This window comes from Scyliorhinus torazame, chromosome 13 (genome assembly GCF_047496885.1).
Source record: "Scyliorhinus torazame isolate Kashiwa2021f chromosome 13, sScyTor2.1, whole genome shotgun sequence".
Classification (NCBI taxonomy): Eukaryota; Metazoa; Chordata; class Chondrichthyes; order Carcharhiniformes; family Scyliorhinidae; genus Scyliorhinus; species Scyliorhinus torazame.
In genome coordinates, this window is record NC_092719.1 from 221,675,204 (window position 1) to 221,695,543 (window position 20,340).

A 20,340-nucleotide genomic window follows, 5' to 3' on the forward strand; every position below is an offset into this window, starting at 1 on the left:
GAAACCTTCAAAAATGTAGTCGCTGGCCAGGCCCAGCATTTATTGCCCCTCCCTAGCTGCCCTTCAGAAGGTGGGGGTGAGCTGCCTCGAGCCGCTGCAGTCCGTTGCGGTGTAGGTGCACACACAGTGCTGTTAGGGAGGGCGTACCAGGATTTTGACCCAGCGGCAGTGAAAATGATTAGATTTTATTAAAAGTGTACACGTGCAGTCAGGACGTCTCACACCTGGAATTGGCCACGTTCATTGTGGGCAAGTGGCGAGATTTGGTGGGCGGGTTTCAACCCCTGTGCGTACCCTGGCACAATACTCACTTGTGGATCAGCAAGGCGTGTCATATCAGGATACAGGTAAAACTTGATTCCCTGAGCTGCTCCGGGCAGAGTCACTCCGCGGATCAACAACACCAACAGCATCAAAAAGGGAAACGTCGCAGTGATATAAACAACCTGTTCAGCGGAGAAGAAACCAGACAAGAATATCGATTAATCACATCATCACAAATTTCCGGAGCGAATGGGCCGACAAAATAAACACAAAGGAAGAGGGAGAAGGGAGTTGGCGGGGCAGAGAGATTGGGGTGTCCACGTGGGCAAATCGCTAAAAGCCATTGGACAGGGATAGGAAATAATCAAAGAGGCCAATGGAATGTCGGCCTTCAACTCAATGGGATCGGATTTCAGTTGGGAATGAAGCGATGGTTCAGTCGTACAGAGACTTGGTCAGATCCCCACCTGGAGGAACAGGGTTCAGTTCTGGGCCCCCGCACTTCAGGAAGAATATATCGACCTTTGCGGGCGTACAGCACAGATGCGCCCGGGGCTGAAAGGGTTAAATTACGAGGCCCGGTTACACAACTAGGTTTGCATTCCCTCGAGGGCAGAAGATTAAGGGGTGATTTAATCAGGCGTGTAAAGAAATTATTCAATAAGGTCAATAGGAAGTATTTCCTGTCATGTGTGTGTGTACATGTGTGTGTGAGGGACGGGGGGTTGTGGGGGGGAGGGACGGTCCAGAACAAGGGGGCAGATAATTAAAATGAAAGCTAGGCTTAAGGGGTGATGTTCACACCATGGGGAGTGGAAATCTAGAATTCTCTCCCCCAGATGCCTAAAATTGATCGATATTGTTGAGTGAGAATTTTTTTTTCCCTTTCAAAGGATGAATGCGCCTCTTTCAACGCCAGCGTTTGGTGCCCGTCCCAAATTGCCCTTGAACTGAGCGTCTCGCTCGGCCATTTCAGGGGGCAGTTTGGATTCAGCCGCATTGCTGTGGGTCTGGAGTCACATGTAGGCCAGGCCGGGCTAGGGCGGCAGATTTCCTTCCCTAAAGGACGATAGTGAACCGGATGGACTTTGGGGTGATCTCGGTCACCATTACTGAGACTAGCTTTTCTCATCCCGAGAAATGGGCGAGACAGTGGGGTAGTGGTAATGTCACTGGGCTAGTAAAAACCCATCTGGGAAGGAAATCTGCCATCCTTACCTGGTCTGACCTACATGTCTCTCCAGACCCACAGCAAAGTCGCTGAGAGAAAGAGACAAAACTCACCTGTTAGTCACTTTTTGCACCGGTTAAATTGGGGGAGGGGAATGAGTCCATTTTATGCCACTTTGGGGCAAAAAAAGGAGTCGGAATGCACCGATTTCTGAGTGGAGTGCAGAGATCTCCGAGGGCTGCAGAGATCTCCGAGGACTGCAGAGATCTCCGAGGAGTGCAGAGATCCCCGAGGAGTGCAGAGATCTCCGAGGAGTGCAGAGATCCCCGAGGAGTGCAGAGATCTCCGAGGACTGCAGAGATCTCCGAGGACTGCAGAGATCTCCGAGGAGTGCAGATATCCCCGAGGAGTGCAGAGATCCCCGAGGACTGCAGAGATCTCCGAGGACTGCAGAGATCTCCGAGGAGTGCAGATATCCCCGAGGAGTGCAGAGATCCCCGAGGAGTGCAGAGATCTCCGAGGACTGCAGAGATCTCCAAGGACTGCAGAGATCGCCGAGGAGTGCAGAGATCTCCGAGGAGTGCAGAGATCCCCGAGGAGAGCAGAGATCTCTGAGGAGTGCAGAGATCTCCAAGGACTGCAGCGATCTCCGAGGAGTGCAGAGATCTCCGAGGAGTGCAAAGATCTCCGAGGAGTGCAGAGATCTCCGAGGACTGCAGAGATCTCTGAGGAGTGCAGAGGTCTTGGGGGGAGTGCAGAGATCGCCGAAGACTGCAGAGATCCCCAAAGAATGCAGAGATCTCCGAGGACTGCAGAGATCTCCGAGGAGTGCAGAGATCCCCGAGGAGTGCAGGGATCTCTGAGGAGTGCAGAACTCTCCGAGGACTGCAGAGATCTCCGAGGAGTGCAGAGATCTCCGAGGAGTGCAGAGATCCCTGAGGAGTGCAGAGGTCTTGGGGGGAGTGCAGAGATCTCCGAAGACTGCAGCGATCCCCGAGGAATGCAGAGATCTCCGAGGACTGCAGAGATCTCCGAGGAGTGCAGAGATCCCCGAGGAGTGCAGAGACCTCCGAGGACTTGAGAGATCTCCGAGGACTGCAGAGTTCTCGAAGGAGTGCAGAGATCCCCGAGGAGTGCAGAGATCTCCGAGGAGTGCAGAGATCCCCGAGGAGTGCAGAGATCCCCGAGGAGAGCAGAGATCGCCGAGGAGTGCAGAGATCTCCGAGGAGTGCAGAGATCTCTGAGGAGTGCAGAGATCTCCGAGGAGTGCAGAGATCCCCGAGGAGTGCAGGGATCTCTGAGGAGTGCAGAGATCTCCAAGGACTGCAGAGATCTCCGAGGAGTGCAGAGATCTCCGAGGACTGCAGCGATCTCCGAGGAGTGCAGAGATCTCCGAGGAGTGCAAAGATCTCCGAGGACTGCAGAGATCTCCGAGGACTGCAGATATCTGCGAGGAGTGCAGAGATCTCCGAGGACTGCAGCGATCTCCGAGGAGTGCAGAGATTTCTGAGGAGTGCAGAGATCCCCGAGGACTGCAGAGATCTGCGAGGAGTGCAGAGATCTCCGAGGAGTGCAGAGATCTCCGAGGAGTGCAGAGATCCCCGAGGAGTGCAGGGATCTCTGAGGAGTGCAGAGATCTCCGAGGACTGCAGAGATCTCCGAGGAGTGCAGAGATCTCCGAGGAGTGCAGAGATCTCCGAGGAGTGCAGAGATCTCCGAGGACTGCAGCGATCGCCGAGGAGTGCAGAGATTTCTGAGGAGTGCAGAGATCCCCGAGGACTGCAGAAATCTGCGAGGAGTGCAGAGATCTCCGAGGAGTGCAGAGATCTCCGAGGAGTGCAGAGATCCCCGAGGAGTGCAAAGATCTCCGAGGAGTGCAGAGATCTCCAAGGACTGCAGAGATCTCCGAGGAGTGCAGAGATCCCCGAGGACTGCAGATATCTGCGAGGAGTGCAGAGATCTCCGAGGACTGCAGCGATCTCCGAGGAGTGCAGAGATTTCTGAGGAGTGCAGAGATCCCCGAGGACTGCAGAGATCTGCGAGGAGTGCAGAGATCTGCGAGGAGTGCAGAGATCTCCGAGGAGTGCAGAGATCCCCGAGGAGTGCAGGGATCTCTGAGGAGGGCAGAGATCTCCGAGGACTGCAGAGATCTCCGAGGAGTGCAGAGATCTCCGAGGACTGCAGCGATCTCCGAGGAGTGCAGAGATTTCTGAGGAGTGCAGAGATCCCCGAGGACTGCAGAGATCTGCGAGGAGTGCAGAGATCTCCGAGGAGTGCAGAGATCTCCGAGGACTGCAGCGATCTCCGAGGAGTGCAGAGATTTCTGAGGAGTGCAGAGATCCCCGAGGACTGCAGAGATCTGCGAGGAGTGCAGAGATCTGCGAGGAGTGCAGAGATCTGCGAGGAGTGTAGAGATCTGCAAGGAGTGCAGAGATCTCCGAGGAGTGCAGAGATCCCCGAGTGCAGGGATCTCTGAGGAGGGCAGAGATCTCCGAGGACTGCAGAGATCTCCGAGGAGTGCAGAGATCTCCGAGGACTGCAGCGATCTCCGAGGAGTGCTGAGATTTCTGAGGAGTGCAGAGATCCCCGAGGACTGCAGAGATCTGCGAGGAGTGCAGAGATCCCCGAGGAGTGCAGGGATCTCTGAGGAGTGCAGAAATCTCCGAGGACTGCAGAGATCTCCGAGGAGTGCAGAGATCTCCGAGGAGTGCAGAGATCTCCGAGGAGTGCAGAGATCCCTGAGGAGTGCAGAGGTCTTGGGGGGAGTGCAGAGATCTCTGAAGACTGCAGAGATCTCCGAGGAGTGCAGAGATCTCCGAGGAGTGCAGATATCTCCGAGGAGTGCAGAGATCCCCGAGGAGTGCAGAGATCCCCGAGGAGTGCAGAGATCTCTGAGAAGTGCAGCGATCTCCGAGGAGAGGTGTGCAGGAGATTCACTAGGTTAATCCCAGAGTTGAAGGGGTTGGATTACGAGGAGAGGTTGAGTAGACTGGGTCTGTACTCGTTGGAATTTAGAAGGATGAGGGGGGCTCTTATAGAAACATATAAGATTATGAAGGGAATAGATAGGATAGATGCGGGCAGGTTGTTTCCACTGGCGGGTGAAAGCAGAACTAGGGGTCACAGCCTCAAAATAAGGGGAAGTAGGACTGAGTTCAGGAGGAACTTCTTCACCCAAAGGGTTGTGAATCTATGGAATCCCTTGCCCCATGAAGCAGTAGAGGCTCCTTCATTAAATGTTTATAAGATAAAGATCGATAATTTTTTGAAGAAATAGGGATTCAGGGTTATGGTGTTCGGGCCGGAAAGTGGAGCTGAGTCCACAAAAGATCAGCCATGATCTCATTGAATGGTGGAGCAGGCAAGAGGGGCCAGATGGCCTACTTCTGCTCCTAGTTCATATGTTCTTGTGAGTGCAGAGATCTCCGAGGAGTGCAGAGATCCCCGAGGAGTGCAGAGATCTTGGGGGGAGTGCAGAGCACTCCGAGGAGTGCAGAGATCTCCGAGGAGTGCAGAGATCTTGGGGGGAGTGCAGAGATCTCCGAGGAGTGCAGAGATCTTGGGGGGAGTGCAGAGATCTCCGAGGACTGCAGAGATCTCCGAGGACTGCAGAGATCTCCGAGGAGTGCAGAGATCCCCGAGGAGTGCAGATCTCTGAGGAGCGCAGAGATCTTGAGGGGAGTGCAGAGATCTTGAGGGGAGTGCAGAGATCTCCGAGGAGTGCAGAGATCTCCGAGGAGTGCAAAGATCTCCGATGAGTGCAGAGATCCCCGAGGAGTGCAGAGATCTTGGGGGGAGTGCAGTGATCTGCGAGGAGTGCAGAGATCTCCAAGGAGTGCAGAGATCTCCGAGGAGTGCAGAGATCTCCAATGAGTGCAGAGATCTCCAATGAGTGCAGAGATCTCCGAGAAGTGTAGAGATCTTGGGGGGGTGCAGAGATCTCCGAGGAGTGCAGAGATTCCAGAGGAGTGCAGAGATCTCCGAGGAGTGCAGAGATCTCCGAGGACTGCAGAGATCTCCGAGGACTGCAGAGATCTCCGAGGAGTGCAGATATCTCCGAGGAGTGCAGAGATCCCTGAGGAGTGCAGAGATCCCCGAGGAGTGCAGAGATCTCTGAGGAGTGCAGAAATCTCTGAGGAGTGCAGAGATCTCCGAGGACTGCAGGGATCCCCGAGGAGTGCAGAGATCCCTGAGGAGGGCAGAGATCTCTGAGGAGTGCAGAGATCTCTGAGGAGTGCAGAGATCTCTGAGGAGTGCAGAGATCTCTGAGGAGTGCAGAGATCTCTGAGGAGCGCAGAGATCTCTGAGGAGTGCAGAGATCTCCGAGGAGTGCAGAGATCTCTGAGGAGTGCAGAGATCTCCGAGGAGCGCAGAGATCTTCGAGGAGTGCAGAGATCCCCGAGGAGTGCAGAGATCTCTGAGGAGTGCAGAGATCTCCGAGGACAGCACAGATCTCCGAGGAGTGCAGAGATCTCCGAGGACAGCACAGATCTCTGAGGAGTGCAGAGATCTCTGAGGAGCGCAGAGATCTCTGAGGACTGCACAGATCTCCGAGGACTGCACAGATCTCCGAGGAGTGCAGAGATCCCAGAGGACTGCAGAGATCTCCGAGGAGTGCAGAGATCCCCGAGGAGTGCAGAGATCTCCGAGGAGTGCAGAGATCCCCGAGGAGTGCAGAGATCTCAGAGGAGTGCAGAGATCTCAGAGGAGTGCAGAGATCTCCGAGGACTGCACAGATCTCCGAGGACTGCACAGATCTCCGAGGAGTGCAGAGATCCCCGAGGACTGCAGAGATCTCCGAGGAGTGCAGAGATCCCCGAGGAGTGCAGAGATCTCAGAGGAGTGCAGATCTCTGAGGAGTGCAGAGATCTCAGAGGAGTGCAGAGATCTCCGAGGACTGCACAGATCTCCGAGGAGTGCAGAGATCCCCGAGGAGTGCAGAGATCTCTGAGGAGTGCAGAGATCTCTGAGGAGTGCAGAGATCCCCGAGGACTGCAGAGATCTCCGAGGAGTGCAGAGATCTCTGAGGAGTGCAGAGATCCCCGAGGAGTACAGAGATCTCTGAGGAGTGCAGAGATCCCCGAGGAGTGCAGAGATCTCTGAGGAGTGTAGAGATCTCTGAGGAGTGCAGAGATCCCCGAGGACTGCAGAGATCTCCGAGGAGTGCAGAGATCTCCGAGGACTGCAGAGATCTCCGAGGAGTGCAGAGATCTCCGAGGAGTGCAGAGATCCCTGAGGAGTGCAGAGATCCCCGAGGAGTGCAGAGATCTCTGAGGAGTGCAGAAATCTCTGAGGAGCGCAGAGATCTCCGAGAACTGCAGGGATCCCCGAGGAGTGCAGAGATCCCCGAGGAGGGCAGAGATCTCTGAGGAGTGCAGAGATCTCTGAGGAGTGCAGTGATCTCCGAGGAGTGCAGAGATCTCTGAGGAGTGCAGAGATCTCCGAGGAGCGCAGAGATCTTCGAGGAGTGCAGAGATCCCCGAGGAGTGCAGAGATCTCTGAGGAGTGCAGAGATCTCTGAGGAGTGCAGAGATCTCCGAGGACAGCACAGATCTCCGAGGAGTGCAGAGATCTCTGAGGACTGCACAGATCTCCGAGGACTGCACAGATCTCCGAGGAGTGCAGAGATCCCCGAGGACTGCAGAGATCTCCGAGGAGTGCAGAGATCCCCGAGGAGTGCAGAGATCTCCGAGGAGTGCAGAGATCCCCGAGGAGTGCAGAGATCTCAGAGGAGTGCAGAGATCTCCGAGGACTGCACAGATCTCCGAGGACTGCACAGATCTCCGAGGAGTGCAGAGATCCCCGAGGACTGCAGAGATCTCCGAGGAGTGCAGAGATCCCCGAGGAGTGCAGAGATCTCAGAGGAGTGCAGAGATCTCAGAGGAGTGCAGAGATCTCCGAGGAATGCACAGATCTCCGAGGAGTGCAGAGATCCCCGAGGAGTGCAGAGATCTCTGAGGAGTGCAGAGATCTCTGAGGAGTGCAGAGATCCCCGAGGACTGCAGAGATCTCCGAGGAGTGCAGAGATCTCTGAGGAGTGCAGAGATCCCCGAGGAGTACAGAGATCTCTGAGGAGTGCAGAGATCCCCGAGGAGTGCAGAGATCTCTGAGGAGTGCAGAGATCTCTGAGGAGTGCAGAGATCCCCGAGGACTGCAGAGATCTCCGAGGAGTGCAGAGATCTCTGAGGAGTGCAGAGATCCCCGAGGAGTGCAGAGATCTCCGAGGAGTGCAGAGATCCCCGAGGAGTGCAGAGATCTCCGAGGAGTGCAGAGATCCCCGAGGAGTGCAGAGATCTCTGAGGAGTGCAGAGATCTCTGAGGAGTGCAGAGATCTCCGAGGAGTGCAGAGATCTCCGAGGACTGCAGAGATTTCCAAGGAGTGCAGAGATCTCTGAGGAGTGCAGAGATCCCCGAGTAGTGCAGAGATCTCCGAGGAGTGCAGAGATCTCCGAGGACTGCAGAGATCTCCAAGGAGTGCAGAGATCTCCGAGGGCAGCACGGTAGCATTGTGGATAGCACAATTGCTTCACAGCTCCAGGGCCCCAGGTTCGATTCCGGCTTGGGTCACTGTCTGTGCGGAGTCTGCACATCCTCCCCGTGTGTGCGTGGGTTTCCTCCGGGCGCTCCGGTTTCCTCCCACAGACCAAAGATGTGCAGGTTAGGTGGATTGACCATGATAAATTGCCCTTAGTGTTGGGTGGGGTTACTGGGTTATGGGGATAGGGTGGAGGTGTTGACTCGGTGCAGACTCGATCGGCCGAATGGCCTCCTTCTGCACTGTAAATTCTATGATGAGTGCAGAGATCTCTGAGGAGCGCAGAGATCTCCGAGTGCAGAGATCTCCGAGGACTGCACAGATCTCCGAGGAGTGCAGAGATCCCCGAGGAGTGCAGAGATCTCTGAGGAGTGCAGAGATCCCCGAGGACTGCAGAGATCTCCAAGGAGTGCAGAGATCTCCAAGGAGTGCAGAGATCCCCGAGGAGTGCAGAAACCTCTGAGGAGTGCAGAGATCCCCGAGGACTGCAGAGATCTCCAAGGAGTGCAGAGATCTCTGAGGAGTGCAGAGATCCCCGAGGACTGCAGAGATCTCCAAGGAGTGCAGAGATCCCCGAGGACTGCAGAGATCTCCAAGGAGTGCAGAGATCCCCGAGGAGTGCAGAGACCTCTGAGGAGTGCAGAGATCTCCGAGGAGTGCAGAGATCTCTGAGGAGTGCAGAGATCACCGAGGAGCGCAGAGATCGCTGAGGAGTGCAGGACTCAAGGAAGTTACAGGGTTTGGGCGGTCGGGGGTGCATATTTAGTGCCTCAGGTGATCTCAGACATTCCAATGTAGTTATGTTGTGCAATGGGTGGGGACAAGTGCAGAGGTTAACTGATCGGGGGTAGGGCTGTGGAAAATAAAGCACCCTGGTGTGAACCATTCATTGAAACATCTTCAGCCTCACCTTTCCAGTCGATCGCACACCCTTCCAAATGCAGAAAAAACAAACGACCCAGGCAGCCAGGAGGCAGAGCGCTAGTTCCCACCTCAGAGAACCCACATCGTCAATACCACTGGACAGGCCCAACACATTCCGCCTGGGAGAACGAGGGGGGAGAGAGAGAAACAGGGAGAGCAAAAGAGGGAAAAGGAGGCAGAGGTCAAGAGGGAGGGAGAGAGAGAGAGAGAGAGAGGAAGAGGAAGAGAACGAAAGCGAGTGGGAAAGGATGAGATAGAATGGGAAAGAGAGAGAGACAGAGGAGGGGAAGAGAGTGCGATAGAGAGCCAGAGGCAGAGAGGGAGAGAGGGAAACAGAGAGAGATGGAGAAAGAGTGGGGAGGATAGAGAGAGAGTGACAGAGACAGAGGGAGAAGGACAGAGAACAAAGAAAAAGAGAGGGAGAGGTAGAGAGGGAGGGAGAGAAAAAAAACAATATTATTCGAGGGCAAAAAAAACAGAGAGAGAAGCAAATTGGTGCAATGAAGGCACAGGGACACAGTTCACTTCGGATAGAGCTGCTGTTAACATGCTCACTGAAAGCAGGCGAGCATGCCACGGGGGTCCTCGGAGGGGGGGAAGCTGGCATGCAAAATAAATGTTTTTGGTAAAGATTAAAAAACAAAATAGCCAAGGGCTACCTTTGGGTTAAAACAACTTCCAATTGACTCTGTTTGTGACCTCGACATCACTATAAGGAAGGCATTGGCCTCGGAAATTCAAGGACAAAGGATTATTAAGGATTCCCAATGAATGGAGTGACATAGATCCTGTCCCATTCAGCTACGCGGTTTAGTGGTCTGGACCGCTGATTGGGCAGCTCGGGCACCCCGCAGCCCACTGTGCAAGACACTGGCATGTCATTACAAGTGGCACAGAGGCAATATAACTGTAAGATAACAGCGAAAACACAAACAGTTGTACATACTGATCTCAAAACATCCGTGCTTATATTTGAAAAACAAACCCTCTTAATTTAAACAGCAACGTATTAAACTATAAATAAATATTTATATAAAAAAATATACATTCAAATGTAGATAATTTCAATGACCTGAAATCATTACGGGATAAATATTTAAGATATTAAGTGATTGCACCAAACACTCCCAGGACAGGTACAGCACAGGGTTAGGTACAGAGTAAAGCTCCCTCTACACTGTCCCCATCAAACACTCCCAGGACAGGTACAGCACGGGGTTAGGTACAGAGTAAAGCTCCTTCTACACTGTCCCCATCAAACACTCCCAGGACAGGTACAGCACGGGGTTAGATACAGAGTAAAGCTCCCTCTACACTGTCCCCATCAAACACTCCCAGGACAGGTACAGCACGGGGTTAGATACAGAGTAAAGCTCCCTCTACACTGTCCCCATCAAGCATTCCCAGGACAGGTACAGCACGGGGTTAGATACAGAGTAAAGCTCCCTCTACACTGTCCCCATCAAACACTCCCAGGACAGGTACAGCACGGGGTTAGCTACAGAGTAAAGCTCCCTCTACACTGTCCCCATCAAACACTCCCAGGACAGGTACAGCACGGGGTTAGATACAGAGTAAAGCTCCCTCTACACTGTCCCCATCAAACACTCCCAGGACAGGTACAGCACGGGGTTAGATACAGAGTAAAGCTCCCTCTCACTGACCCCATCAAACACTTCCAGGACAGGTACAGCACAGGGTTAGATACAGAGTAAATCTCCCTCTACACTATCCCCATCAAACACTCCCAGGACAGGTACAGCACGGGGTTAGATACAGAGTAAAGCTCCCTCTACACTGTCCACATCAAACACTCCCCGGACAAGTACAGCACGGGGTTAGACACAGAGTAAAGCTCCCTCTACACTGTCCCCATCAAACACTCCCCGGACAGGTACAGCATGGGGTTAGACACAGAGTAAAGCTCCCTCTACACTGTCCCCATCAAACACTCCCGGACAGGTACAGCACGGGGTTAGACACAGAGTAAAGCTCCCACTACACTGTCCCCATCAAACACTCCCAGGACAGTGTACAGCACAGGGTTAGATACAGAGTAAAGCTCCCTCTACACTGTCCCCATCAAGCATTCCCAGGACAGGTACAGCACAGGGTTTGATACAGAGTAAAGCTCCCTCTACATTGTCCCCATCAAACACTCCCAGGACAGGTACAGCATGGGGTTAGCTACAGAGTAAAGCTCCCTCTACACTGTCCCCATCAAACACTCCCAGGACAGGTACAGCACGGGGTTAGATACAGAGTAAAGCTCCCTCTACACTGTCCCCATCAAACACTCCCAGGACAGGTACAGCACGGAGTTAGATAAAGAGTAAAGCTCGCTCTACACTGTCCCCGTCAAATACTCCCAGGACAGGTACAGCACGGGGTTCGATACAAAGTAATGCTCCCTCTACACTGTCCCCATCAAACACTCCCAGGACAGGTACAGCCTAGGGTTAGATACAGAGTAAACTTCCCTCTACACTGTCCCCATCAAATGCTCCCAGGACAGGTACAGCATGGGGTTAGATACAGAGTAAAGCTCCCTCTACACTGTCCCCATCAAAATCTCCCAGGACAGGTACAGCATAGGGTTAGATACAGAGTAAACTTCCCTCTCCACTGTCCCCATCAAACACTCCCAGGACAGGTGTAGCACGGGGTTAGATACAGAGTAAAGCTCCCTCTGCACTGTCTTCACCCCTGCGGCACACTGTGTGTGGATTTCCTGTTGTACTCTGGTAACATTTTGGTTTCACTCCCCATTCTTGTTGGAGAAATTAATTAAAATCTGAATTAAAAGTAGAAAATGTTGGAGACACAGGATTGCTTCATCCAATCTGGAAAGAGAAAGGACAGGTTAATGTGTCGGCAGAATCTTTGTTAACAGTGAGGAGAGGAAGGCTGTTCATATCACAGAACTAAGTGAAGAATTGGGTTTAAATCCAGCAGCTGCCCCGTGCTCGCTCCAATAGTCGAACGATTCTGCTGTTGGGATATTAACCCAAAATGTAATGCTTCATAAACTTAAAACAAAGAGCACAAACGGAATTCCTTAAATCCAGCAACAGAAATGGATGATTCCTATCAGATACTAATTTGTTGTCAAAACCCAACTGGTTCCTTAATATGGTACAGGATGGGAATACTACCAATACTGACCCACAGCTAGCTACATGTTGGACTGTTAGTGAAGAGAAGGCACCTTTCTGAGGGGAGGTCATTGGGAAGGCCTTCGGGCAGGATCATTCTGGGCAACTAGCCACAGAGAGTAAGAGACGTGGCCTGGGGTTAATGCACAGTCAATGTTCAGTCGGAGGGTTGTAGAATGCCAAGCAGGAGGGAGAGACCTCGATTCTACAGCTTGTATTAGTCTGGGTTTGTTCCCAGTGTGAAGGCTGGAAGGGGGTGTCAGCAATGGGCGAGCTGGAGAGTTGACACGTTGAGAACCGCTGGGAGAATCAGACCCGAGGATGCAGCAGAGATGTTTGCTGAAAGAATGCAAACCCAGGCTGCTGATGGTGGAGGATGCGGGGTACTCAAGAGGCTAAACTGGAAGAGTGCAGAGACCGCGGTGGTTTGGAAGAGATGACCAGGAAAAGGGTGGGGAGGGTGAGGCCATGGAGAAATTTAAAAAACAAGGTTGGAAATGTTGTAATTGAGTTAATTGTTGGACTGGACTGGGAGCCCATGCAGGCCAGAGTGGGTGTACGGGGCCTGGTGCAATTGAGGCAGTGGGCTGAGAGCAGAAAGTGCCACCTACACAGCCAGTGTCACATAGAGAAAGTGAGTCGGGCTCAGGGGGAAGGTATTAAGGTTGAGAGCATGTTTGAGCCAAATGGAGGAGGTAGATAGCCAGTGAGGACTGGTTGAGTCGGCGCTGAAGGATAATAAGGTGGGTTCAGAGATCACCGCAGTGACAAATAGAGGAGCAGATTGGCCAAGTGAGGAAATAATTGGAGTTAGAAACCTTTCCAAATTGGTCTGACAATCAGAAGACTGACAGGATGGGGGGTAGAGGTGAGGCGGGCTGAGGAATATGAGTCTATCAGGGTCGTACACGTGACAGTGACCATCAGCACCTTCTGTAACTGGGGCACAGTCTGGATTTTATACCTTGTCCGTACAGTTTGCGCGATCATTGAGTGATACACCACAGAAAGAGTGCATTCAGTCCACATTGGGCAGCAAGTCCAAGGGTGGTCGACATTGCAATGGACACACAGGCTTCGTACCATTCACACCAAGGTGCCATACTTAACAAGCTAAGGTGCCCACAGTGGCAGCTGCCCCCTTTCATGGGAACTGAAGAGTTCTGCAGCCCAATGATTGCGGCCTGATCTTGGCTAAATGTGATTCATATAAAAAGACACGAGAATGGAATTGCTGGCTTTCCTTACTCCCAAAATTCTGTCACGGGTGACGTGTGGTTGCTGCCATTGCAGGTGATGCAGAGGGAGAGGTTCTTCCGCAGCTTGTCCTCGATGCAATTGGGAGTATTCCATTTGTGGCCACATCTAGCCCAGGGCAGTTCGGCCTGAAAGGTCTGGATGAGGTAGTAGAGTCCCCAGGCCAGAATGACGATGTAGTAAACATTCAACAAGGAGACAATGATGACAGACGCGCAGCCAATTCCTAGCCAATCAAAGACACAAGATAATCTTTCTTTTTCACAAGGAAGAAAGCAAACAGTTAACATTCCACTGCCCGCCCACTGGCCCCTCCTCGCCCCCTCCAAACTCACTTTCCCCTTCTCCCAATCTCCATGAACATTAGGCACCTCCTTAACCCCTTCATTCCCCCCCCACCCCCCCCAGTCCTGATCTAACTGTGTGAGAATTCTACAATAGTAATAATATTTATCATTGTCCCAAGTAGGCTTACATTAACACTGCAATGAAGTTACTGTGAAGAGCCCCTAGTCTCCACACTCCCGGCGCCTGTTCGAGTACACAGAGGGAGAATTCAGAATGTCCAATTCACCTAACAGCACGTCTTTCGGGACTTGTGGGAGGAGACCGCAGGCGCGGGGAGGAAACCCACGCAGACACGGGGAGAACGTGCAGACTCTGCACAGACAGTGACCCAAGCCGGGAATCGAACCTGGGACCTTGGCGCTGTGAAGCAACAGTGCTAGCCACTGTGCTAATGTGGTTGATTCTGAATTGCCCTCTGAAATGGTTGAGCAAACCACTCAGTTCTGGGGATGGGCACAAAATGCTGGCCTTGCCAGTGCCACACACATCCCAGAAGGAAATGAAGGGATTACTCTCGAATCCCGCTGGGGTATCGGGTGCTGACTATGTCACAGTGTAATACTTCTCCTCTACCCGAGTCCTCAGTGAATCCTAGCTGGATATTGACCCTGGGAGAGTATGTGAGGGAGGGGCAATGGATTGGGTTGGGGGCTATCGGACTGCTTGCGCTAATGATCCAGTGGAAGCTGAATTCACAATCGCAACCCGGGGATTTGAATTCAAGTTTCAAACTCTGGTCACACTAAATGTAACCATGAAATCAGGTCAAAATCCAATCGGTTTATGACGGAAATCTGCCACCTGCACCCCATATGTGTGACTCCAGTCCCCACACCAATGTGTTTCACTCATAACTGCCTCTGCGAGTGCCGTAGTGGGACACTCAGTTATATCAGACAGCAAAAACCTGTGACGGAGAAGATTCAGAAACAGCTTCTCAAGGGTACGAAGGGGTGGCAGTAAGTGCTGGACATACCAGAAATGCCCAGATCCCAAGAGTCACATCTGAAAAAGACTGATGATCTGGGGTTGGGAGGGTTGGGGGGGGGGGGGTCCAATCTTAACCTCTGGGTTGGGTGGAGCAGTGATTTACTCTTTGTAATAATACTCTCCATTGACTTCAAGTCAAATGTCTACAGCATTTGATAAGGTTCCCCATGGTAGGCTACTGCAGAAAATAGAGGCATGGGATTCAGGGTGATTTAGCAGTTTGGATCAGAAATTGGCTAGCTGGAAGACGACAAAGGGTGGTGGTTGATGGGAAATGTTCAGACTGGAGTCCAGTTACTAGTGGTGTACCACAAGGATCTGTTTTGGGGCCACTGCTGTTTGTCATTTTTATAAATGACCTGGAGGAGGGCGTAGAAGGGTGGGTGAGTAAATTTGCAGATGACACTAAAGTCGGTGGAGTTGTGAACAGTGCGGAAGGATGTTACAAGTTACAGAGGGACATAGATAAGCTGCAGCGCTGGACTGAGAGGTGGCAAATGGAGTTTAATGCAGAAAAGTGTGAGGTGATTCATTTTGGAAGGAATAACAGGAAGACAGAGTACTGGGCTAATGGTAAGGTTCTTGGCAGTGTGGATGAGCAGAGAGATCTCGGTGTCCATGTACATAGATCCCTGAAAGTTGCCACCCAGGTTGAGAGGGTTGTTAAGAAGGAATGTTAGCTTTTATTGGTAGAGGGATTGAGTTTCGGAGCCATGAAGTCATGTTGCAGCTATACAAAACTCTGGTGCAGCCACATTTGGAGTATTGCGTGCAATTCTGGTCGCCACATTATAGGAAGGACGTGGAAGCATTGGAAAGGGTGCAGAGGAGATTTACCAGAATGTTGCCTGGTATGGAGGGAAGATCTTACGAGGAAAGGCTGAGGGACTTGAGGCTGTTTTCGTTAGAGAGAAGGTTAAGAGGTGACTTAATTGAGGCACACAAGATGATCAGAGGATTGGATAGGGTGGACAGTGAGAGCCTTTTTCCTCGGATGGTGATGTCTAGCACGAGGGGACATAGCTTTAAATTGAGGAGAGATAGATATAGGACAGATGTCAGAGGTAGGTTCTTTACTCAGAGAGTAGTAAGGGCGTGGAATGCCCTGCCTGCAACAGCAGTGGACTCGCCAACACTAAGGGCATTCAAATGGTCATTGGATAGACATATGGACGATAAGGGAATAGTGTAGATGGGCTTTAGAGTGGTTTCACAGGTCGGCGCAACATCGAGGGCCGAAGGGCCTGTACTGCGCTGTCATGTTCTATGTAACTCAAGACCAGATTTGTTGCGTGAGCCATTACAGGATTGATTAGATCTGGGCTACGATTGTCCTTCATCTCCCAGTCAACTTTCCCAATCATAGGAAGACAGGAAAAGGAGGAGGTCACTCACGCCTACTTGGGCATTCAATCAGGTCACTATTGACCTGCGCCTTAATTCCAATCTCTTGCTGTAGCTCCTAGTCCCTTGATCCCCTTGGCGAATAAACTTCAATCTAGCCATCCGTTCTGGATGTGTTCTTGGCCACCCCCTCCTTCGGCCTTTCTCTCGATTATCCCCTCCCCCTCCCCCCCCCGCCCCCCTACTCCCCCCCCCCCCCTACTCTCCCCCCCCCCCGCCCCCCTACTCCCCCCCCCCCCCCCCCCGCCCCCCCCCTACACTCCCCCCCCCCCCCCCCCCCCCCCCCCCCCCCCCGGAGGACATGAGCCTCAAAGTTACTCAGCATTGCCGCTTACCAGAGAAAATGGGACAGAGCTTCTCCCAACAGGTGATGCCCCCTTGGGAAGTGTACTGACCAAGCGCTACCTCCAGGAAGAAAACAGGCAGACCTCCACCAATCAGGAAGATAACATATGGGATAAGAAAAGCACCTGTGTGGACAACAAATTTCAGAAATATTAAGCAAGGGAACAGAGATCCTCACAGGAAACAAAAACCTTTAACCTTTTTGTTCTTTTTACATTGAAATGAAGTCAGACGACCAAAACCTTCAGGGCGCTGTGGGGAAGGGTGGGGGGAGGGGGACTAATTGCTTGTTCTAAGAGCTGGCAGGAACACAATGACTGAATGGCCTCCTTTCTGTGCTGGAACATTTCCTGACGTGGGAGACATTTGCATGTCCGATTTGAATGAAAATGGGAGGCCCAATCCTGGCCTTGATCAAGGCAGCAGCTCCACACCAGAGAGAACGCAATCCCCAATCAGAGGTCCACGTGTAGATTTAGGGGAAACATTTCCCCCTTGTTTGTAGCACCCAGCAACACTTCGAAACATCTTACCTAATTCTGTCTTCTGCTGATGCGAGCCCCTTTTATTCACACAAAAGTAGACAGTTAATTTGGGAATGTGCATTTTGAAAGGGTGAATTTAATTTTAATTGATTTAAACAGCGCAGCAGTAACGAAATGAAAATAAAAATCGCTATTTAGGCTTCAGATGAAGTTACTGTGAGAAGCCCCTAGTCGCCACATTCCGGCGCCTGTTCGGGGAGGCTGGTACGGGAATGTGAACCGTGCTGCTGGCCTGTCTTGGTCTGCTTTCAAAGCCAGCGATTTAGCCCAGTGTGCTAAACCAGCCCCTGATGTAATGAAGCCCCTGATTTAATGCAGTACTATAAGAGGCACTGTGTGTGCATGTAGCGGGGACGATGATGCTACCTCCAGTCCCACAGAGGGCGCTGTATGTGGATGCCAGAGGTGATGCTATTTCCAGTCCTACAGGGAGCTGTGTGTGTGGGTGTCAGGGTTCAAATTGCCTCCAGTCCTACAGGGGGCGCTGTGTGTGGGTGTCAGGGTTCATAGTGCCTCCAGTCCTATAGGGGGCTGTGTGTGTGGGTGTCAGGGTTTATCCTGCCTCCAGTCCTACAGGGGGCGCTGTGTGTGGGTGTCAGGGTTCATCCTGCCTCCAGTCCTACAGGGGGTGCTGTGTGTGGGTGTCAGGGTTCATACTGCCTCCAATCCTACATGGGGCGTTGTGTGTGGGTGTCGCGGCCTACACCAGCTCCTAGTCCTACAGGGGGTGCTGTCTGTGGATGCCACAATCACCCATCACTCCCACAACCCTCCCACCCCGCCCCATACCACGTTGGCCTAAATATGGCAGCTGGTACAAGACTCAATAAGCCCTTTATCCTTGACCCCCAACTAGAATGTTAACCCTGCTGCTGAGGAGTGAACGGCAGCTGGCACACAGCGGTCCTGCCTGAAAAGAGACGAAACCATTGTGCCATTGAAGACCCTATACCTCTGCGATCTGTGCCATTACATTTTCTCCAGTTCCCTCACTGTTCAGTCAGTTGCGCTTGGTCAAGGATTGGCGAAGGGCGGCGGGGGGGTGGGGGGGGGGGGGGGGGGGGCGCTCGGCTGTGATGTTGAGCAGCTGAACATCCCACTAACGTCCCAGGGCCCGAGTTCATGGAGGGGGGGGGGCGGTTTCCAGCTGCCCCCACACCCGCCTCGCTCCAGAGAGGGTGAAGACACGGGGGCTGGGAGGGGGGGGGGGGGGGGGGGGATATTTATTGTTGTTTGTTTTTGAAACCGAGTTTGCTGCTGACGTCACAAGTTTGTGTTCCTCTTGCTGGCCGGCGCCAGAATTTAAGCCTTAGCCACATCACTGATATCAATCACCAGAATCCAAGGGTTGCTAAAAAGGCCACACACGCGCTGGCTGACTGAAATACGCCTGGCCGCTCACCCTGCCTGCAAACTATCTCTGCGATTTCAATTGGCATCACGTTAAAGATTGGTTTATTTAGTCTGAGATGTGGATGGGCTGGAGCTGGAACAAGGCCAGCTGTAACATTGACAGCATGAACATCTTTTCCTGAGATATATAAATACACTATAATTTGCTTTCTGATAAATTTAACCTTGGGTTTATTAATGCAAAGGTTGAGTAAGTATTTCATATAAATACCAATGACTCACTTTGCACCGAGCTGTATAATCTAGCGATGAACTCAGGGTCACAACACTCCCAGGAGCGGGTTGCAGGCTACAATTCTCTTCCTCTCCATCTTTATCCATTTCCATTTATTGCGATATTTTCTCAGAAATTTATCACGTTGCTATTTCTTTCCAAAAATGAGATTAAATTCGGAAAGAAAAGGCAATTGGCGGCATTCTCCCTTCCTGAGGCTTTGCCGATGCCAAGAGAGAATCCTCGGGTGATCCGTGGCGGGAAGTCGCCGCGAACCCCTCGCCCATTCCAGTACCGGTCAGGGGCCAGCACAAGCGGATCGCGCGGAGAATGGCCGGATCCAGGGTCGCACATGCGCAGGACAGACGAGCTGCACCGGTCGCGCCAGAAATGCTGGATCGCGTACTCGCCCGCCCCGACCCCACAGCCCCCCCCGCCCCCCCCCCCCCAGCCCTAGCAGCAGCCCCCTGGCCAGCGGCACGGATCCCGGACGAATGTGACTGGACACAGTCCGCAGCCGGCACGCCTGGTTCTCGGCCGCTGGGACCACACGTGACCCGCGTCGTCGGGAACCCGGCCCACTGGGGGCGGAGCATCACAGGTAGGCCGGCTGATGACGCGCCACCGGCCTTGCGACTGCACGTCCTGGTAATGCCGATTTGGAGGGGGTGGAGCATCGCGAACCGGTGTCTTTCCCGAAATCCAGCCATTCTCCGGCCAATCGCCGATCCCGAAATCGGCGTCGGGCTACGGAGAATTCTGCCCAATCACTTTGTGAAAATCCGGGTCAAACTCCATGCTGTGCATGAATGGAAGATACCTCCCCTCACACGTCCCCTACTGCTTTGCCTCTCGGGTCTGCTGCAGCCTCATGGGTTTTGCTGCTCAGTCAGACCCTCCCAGAAGGCCGCAGCTCAGATTTCCAACCGAGAAGTGGTCTCAATAGATGAGCGGCGAGTTAGGAAGTGGGACTTTCCTCGTTTATTCCCAACCTGTGAAATCTCCAGGTCCTGCTGTTAGGGAAGAGGCCAGCTCAGCACAATAAGTACAACCTGTTTTTATATTGTGCGGTTAGTGGCCCAAGTATCTTCTCCACAGGATCGTGTGTCAGGCAAAACCTGACGGCCAGGTTGAAACTGGAACTTGTAACTTGAGAGGCCGGCTCGGAAGCTGAGAGCTCCTGTTGGTGCCCCCACGCTGGGAATCTTTCCACAGATTGTAGGGATCCTCGAGTTTAAGTTGCAGCAACACGGCAGATATTCAGGTTAGTTGGTGCAACGTAGCCTCTCCCGCCGACGTTCCCGTGTTTTGTCCATTTGCAATCACATTGAGGGTGCCACAGGTGTGAACGAAACTGCAACTTAGACCAGTGGTGAAAAACCTCCATCCCGGGGGAGCGGGGGCACATGCGGCCTACTGGGGCCTGTGTGAGGCCCAGGAGACATTTTGTTGACAGATGCCCACGCGCAGTTGCCACATGCCACTGGTTACCACCTGCGTAGTTTTTTTCCAACCAGATTGACTGAAGTAATTCACACGGAGATGGGGCATGAGTGAAGCGAGGTGCGTGCTGATCGCTCAGACATTCGGGAGCTCCCGCTGCGCCCAACGTGTAAATCATTTGTTTGTTTTTACCATTTGAAGTTGGTGACAGTTTCATTAATATATAAACAATGAAGCATTTTCTCTTACTCGTTCTGAAATATTTGGCGTGTGTTAAATGTATTTAATCTTATTCATGGGGTCACCGTTGGTGAACGAGCGTCGATTTCAAT

The 20,340-nt window shown here is 52.6% G+C and overlaps 1 protein-coding gene across 4 annotated transcripts in view; it reads right to left on the minus strand.

Moving 5' to 3' along the window:
- The window catches only part of LOC140388633 (sodium- and chloride-dependent taurine transporter-like), an 85,919-nt gene that overhangs the window by 2,841 nt on the left and 62,738 nt on the right, over positions 1 to 20,340 (minus strand). For 3 of the 4 annotated variants that reach the window (XM_072473086.1, XM_072473085.1, XM_072473084.1), the window contains 4 exons: positions 16,384 to 16,518; positions 13,298 to 13,532; positions 8,881 to 9,013; positions 312 to 446 (listed from right to left, as the gene is read on the minus strand). In XM_072473086.1, coding sequence (XP_072329187.1) covers positions 312 to 446; positions 8,881 to 9,013; positions 13,298 to 13,532; positions 16,384 to 16,518 — 638 coding nt within the window. Of the gene's footprint in view, positions 1 to 311; positions 447 to 8,880; positions 9,014 to 13,293; positions 13,533 to 16,383; positions 16,519 to 20,340 lie in introns of those variants that run through there. The other variant, XM_072473087.1, reaches the window with a different exon arrangement.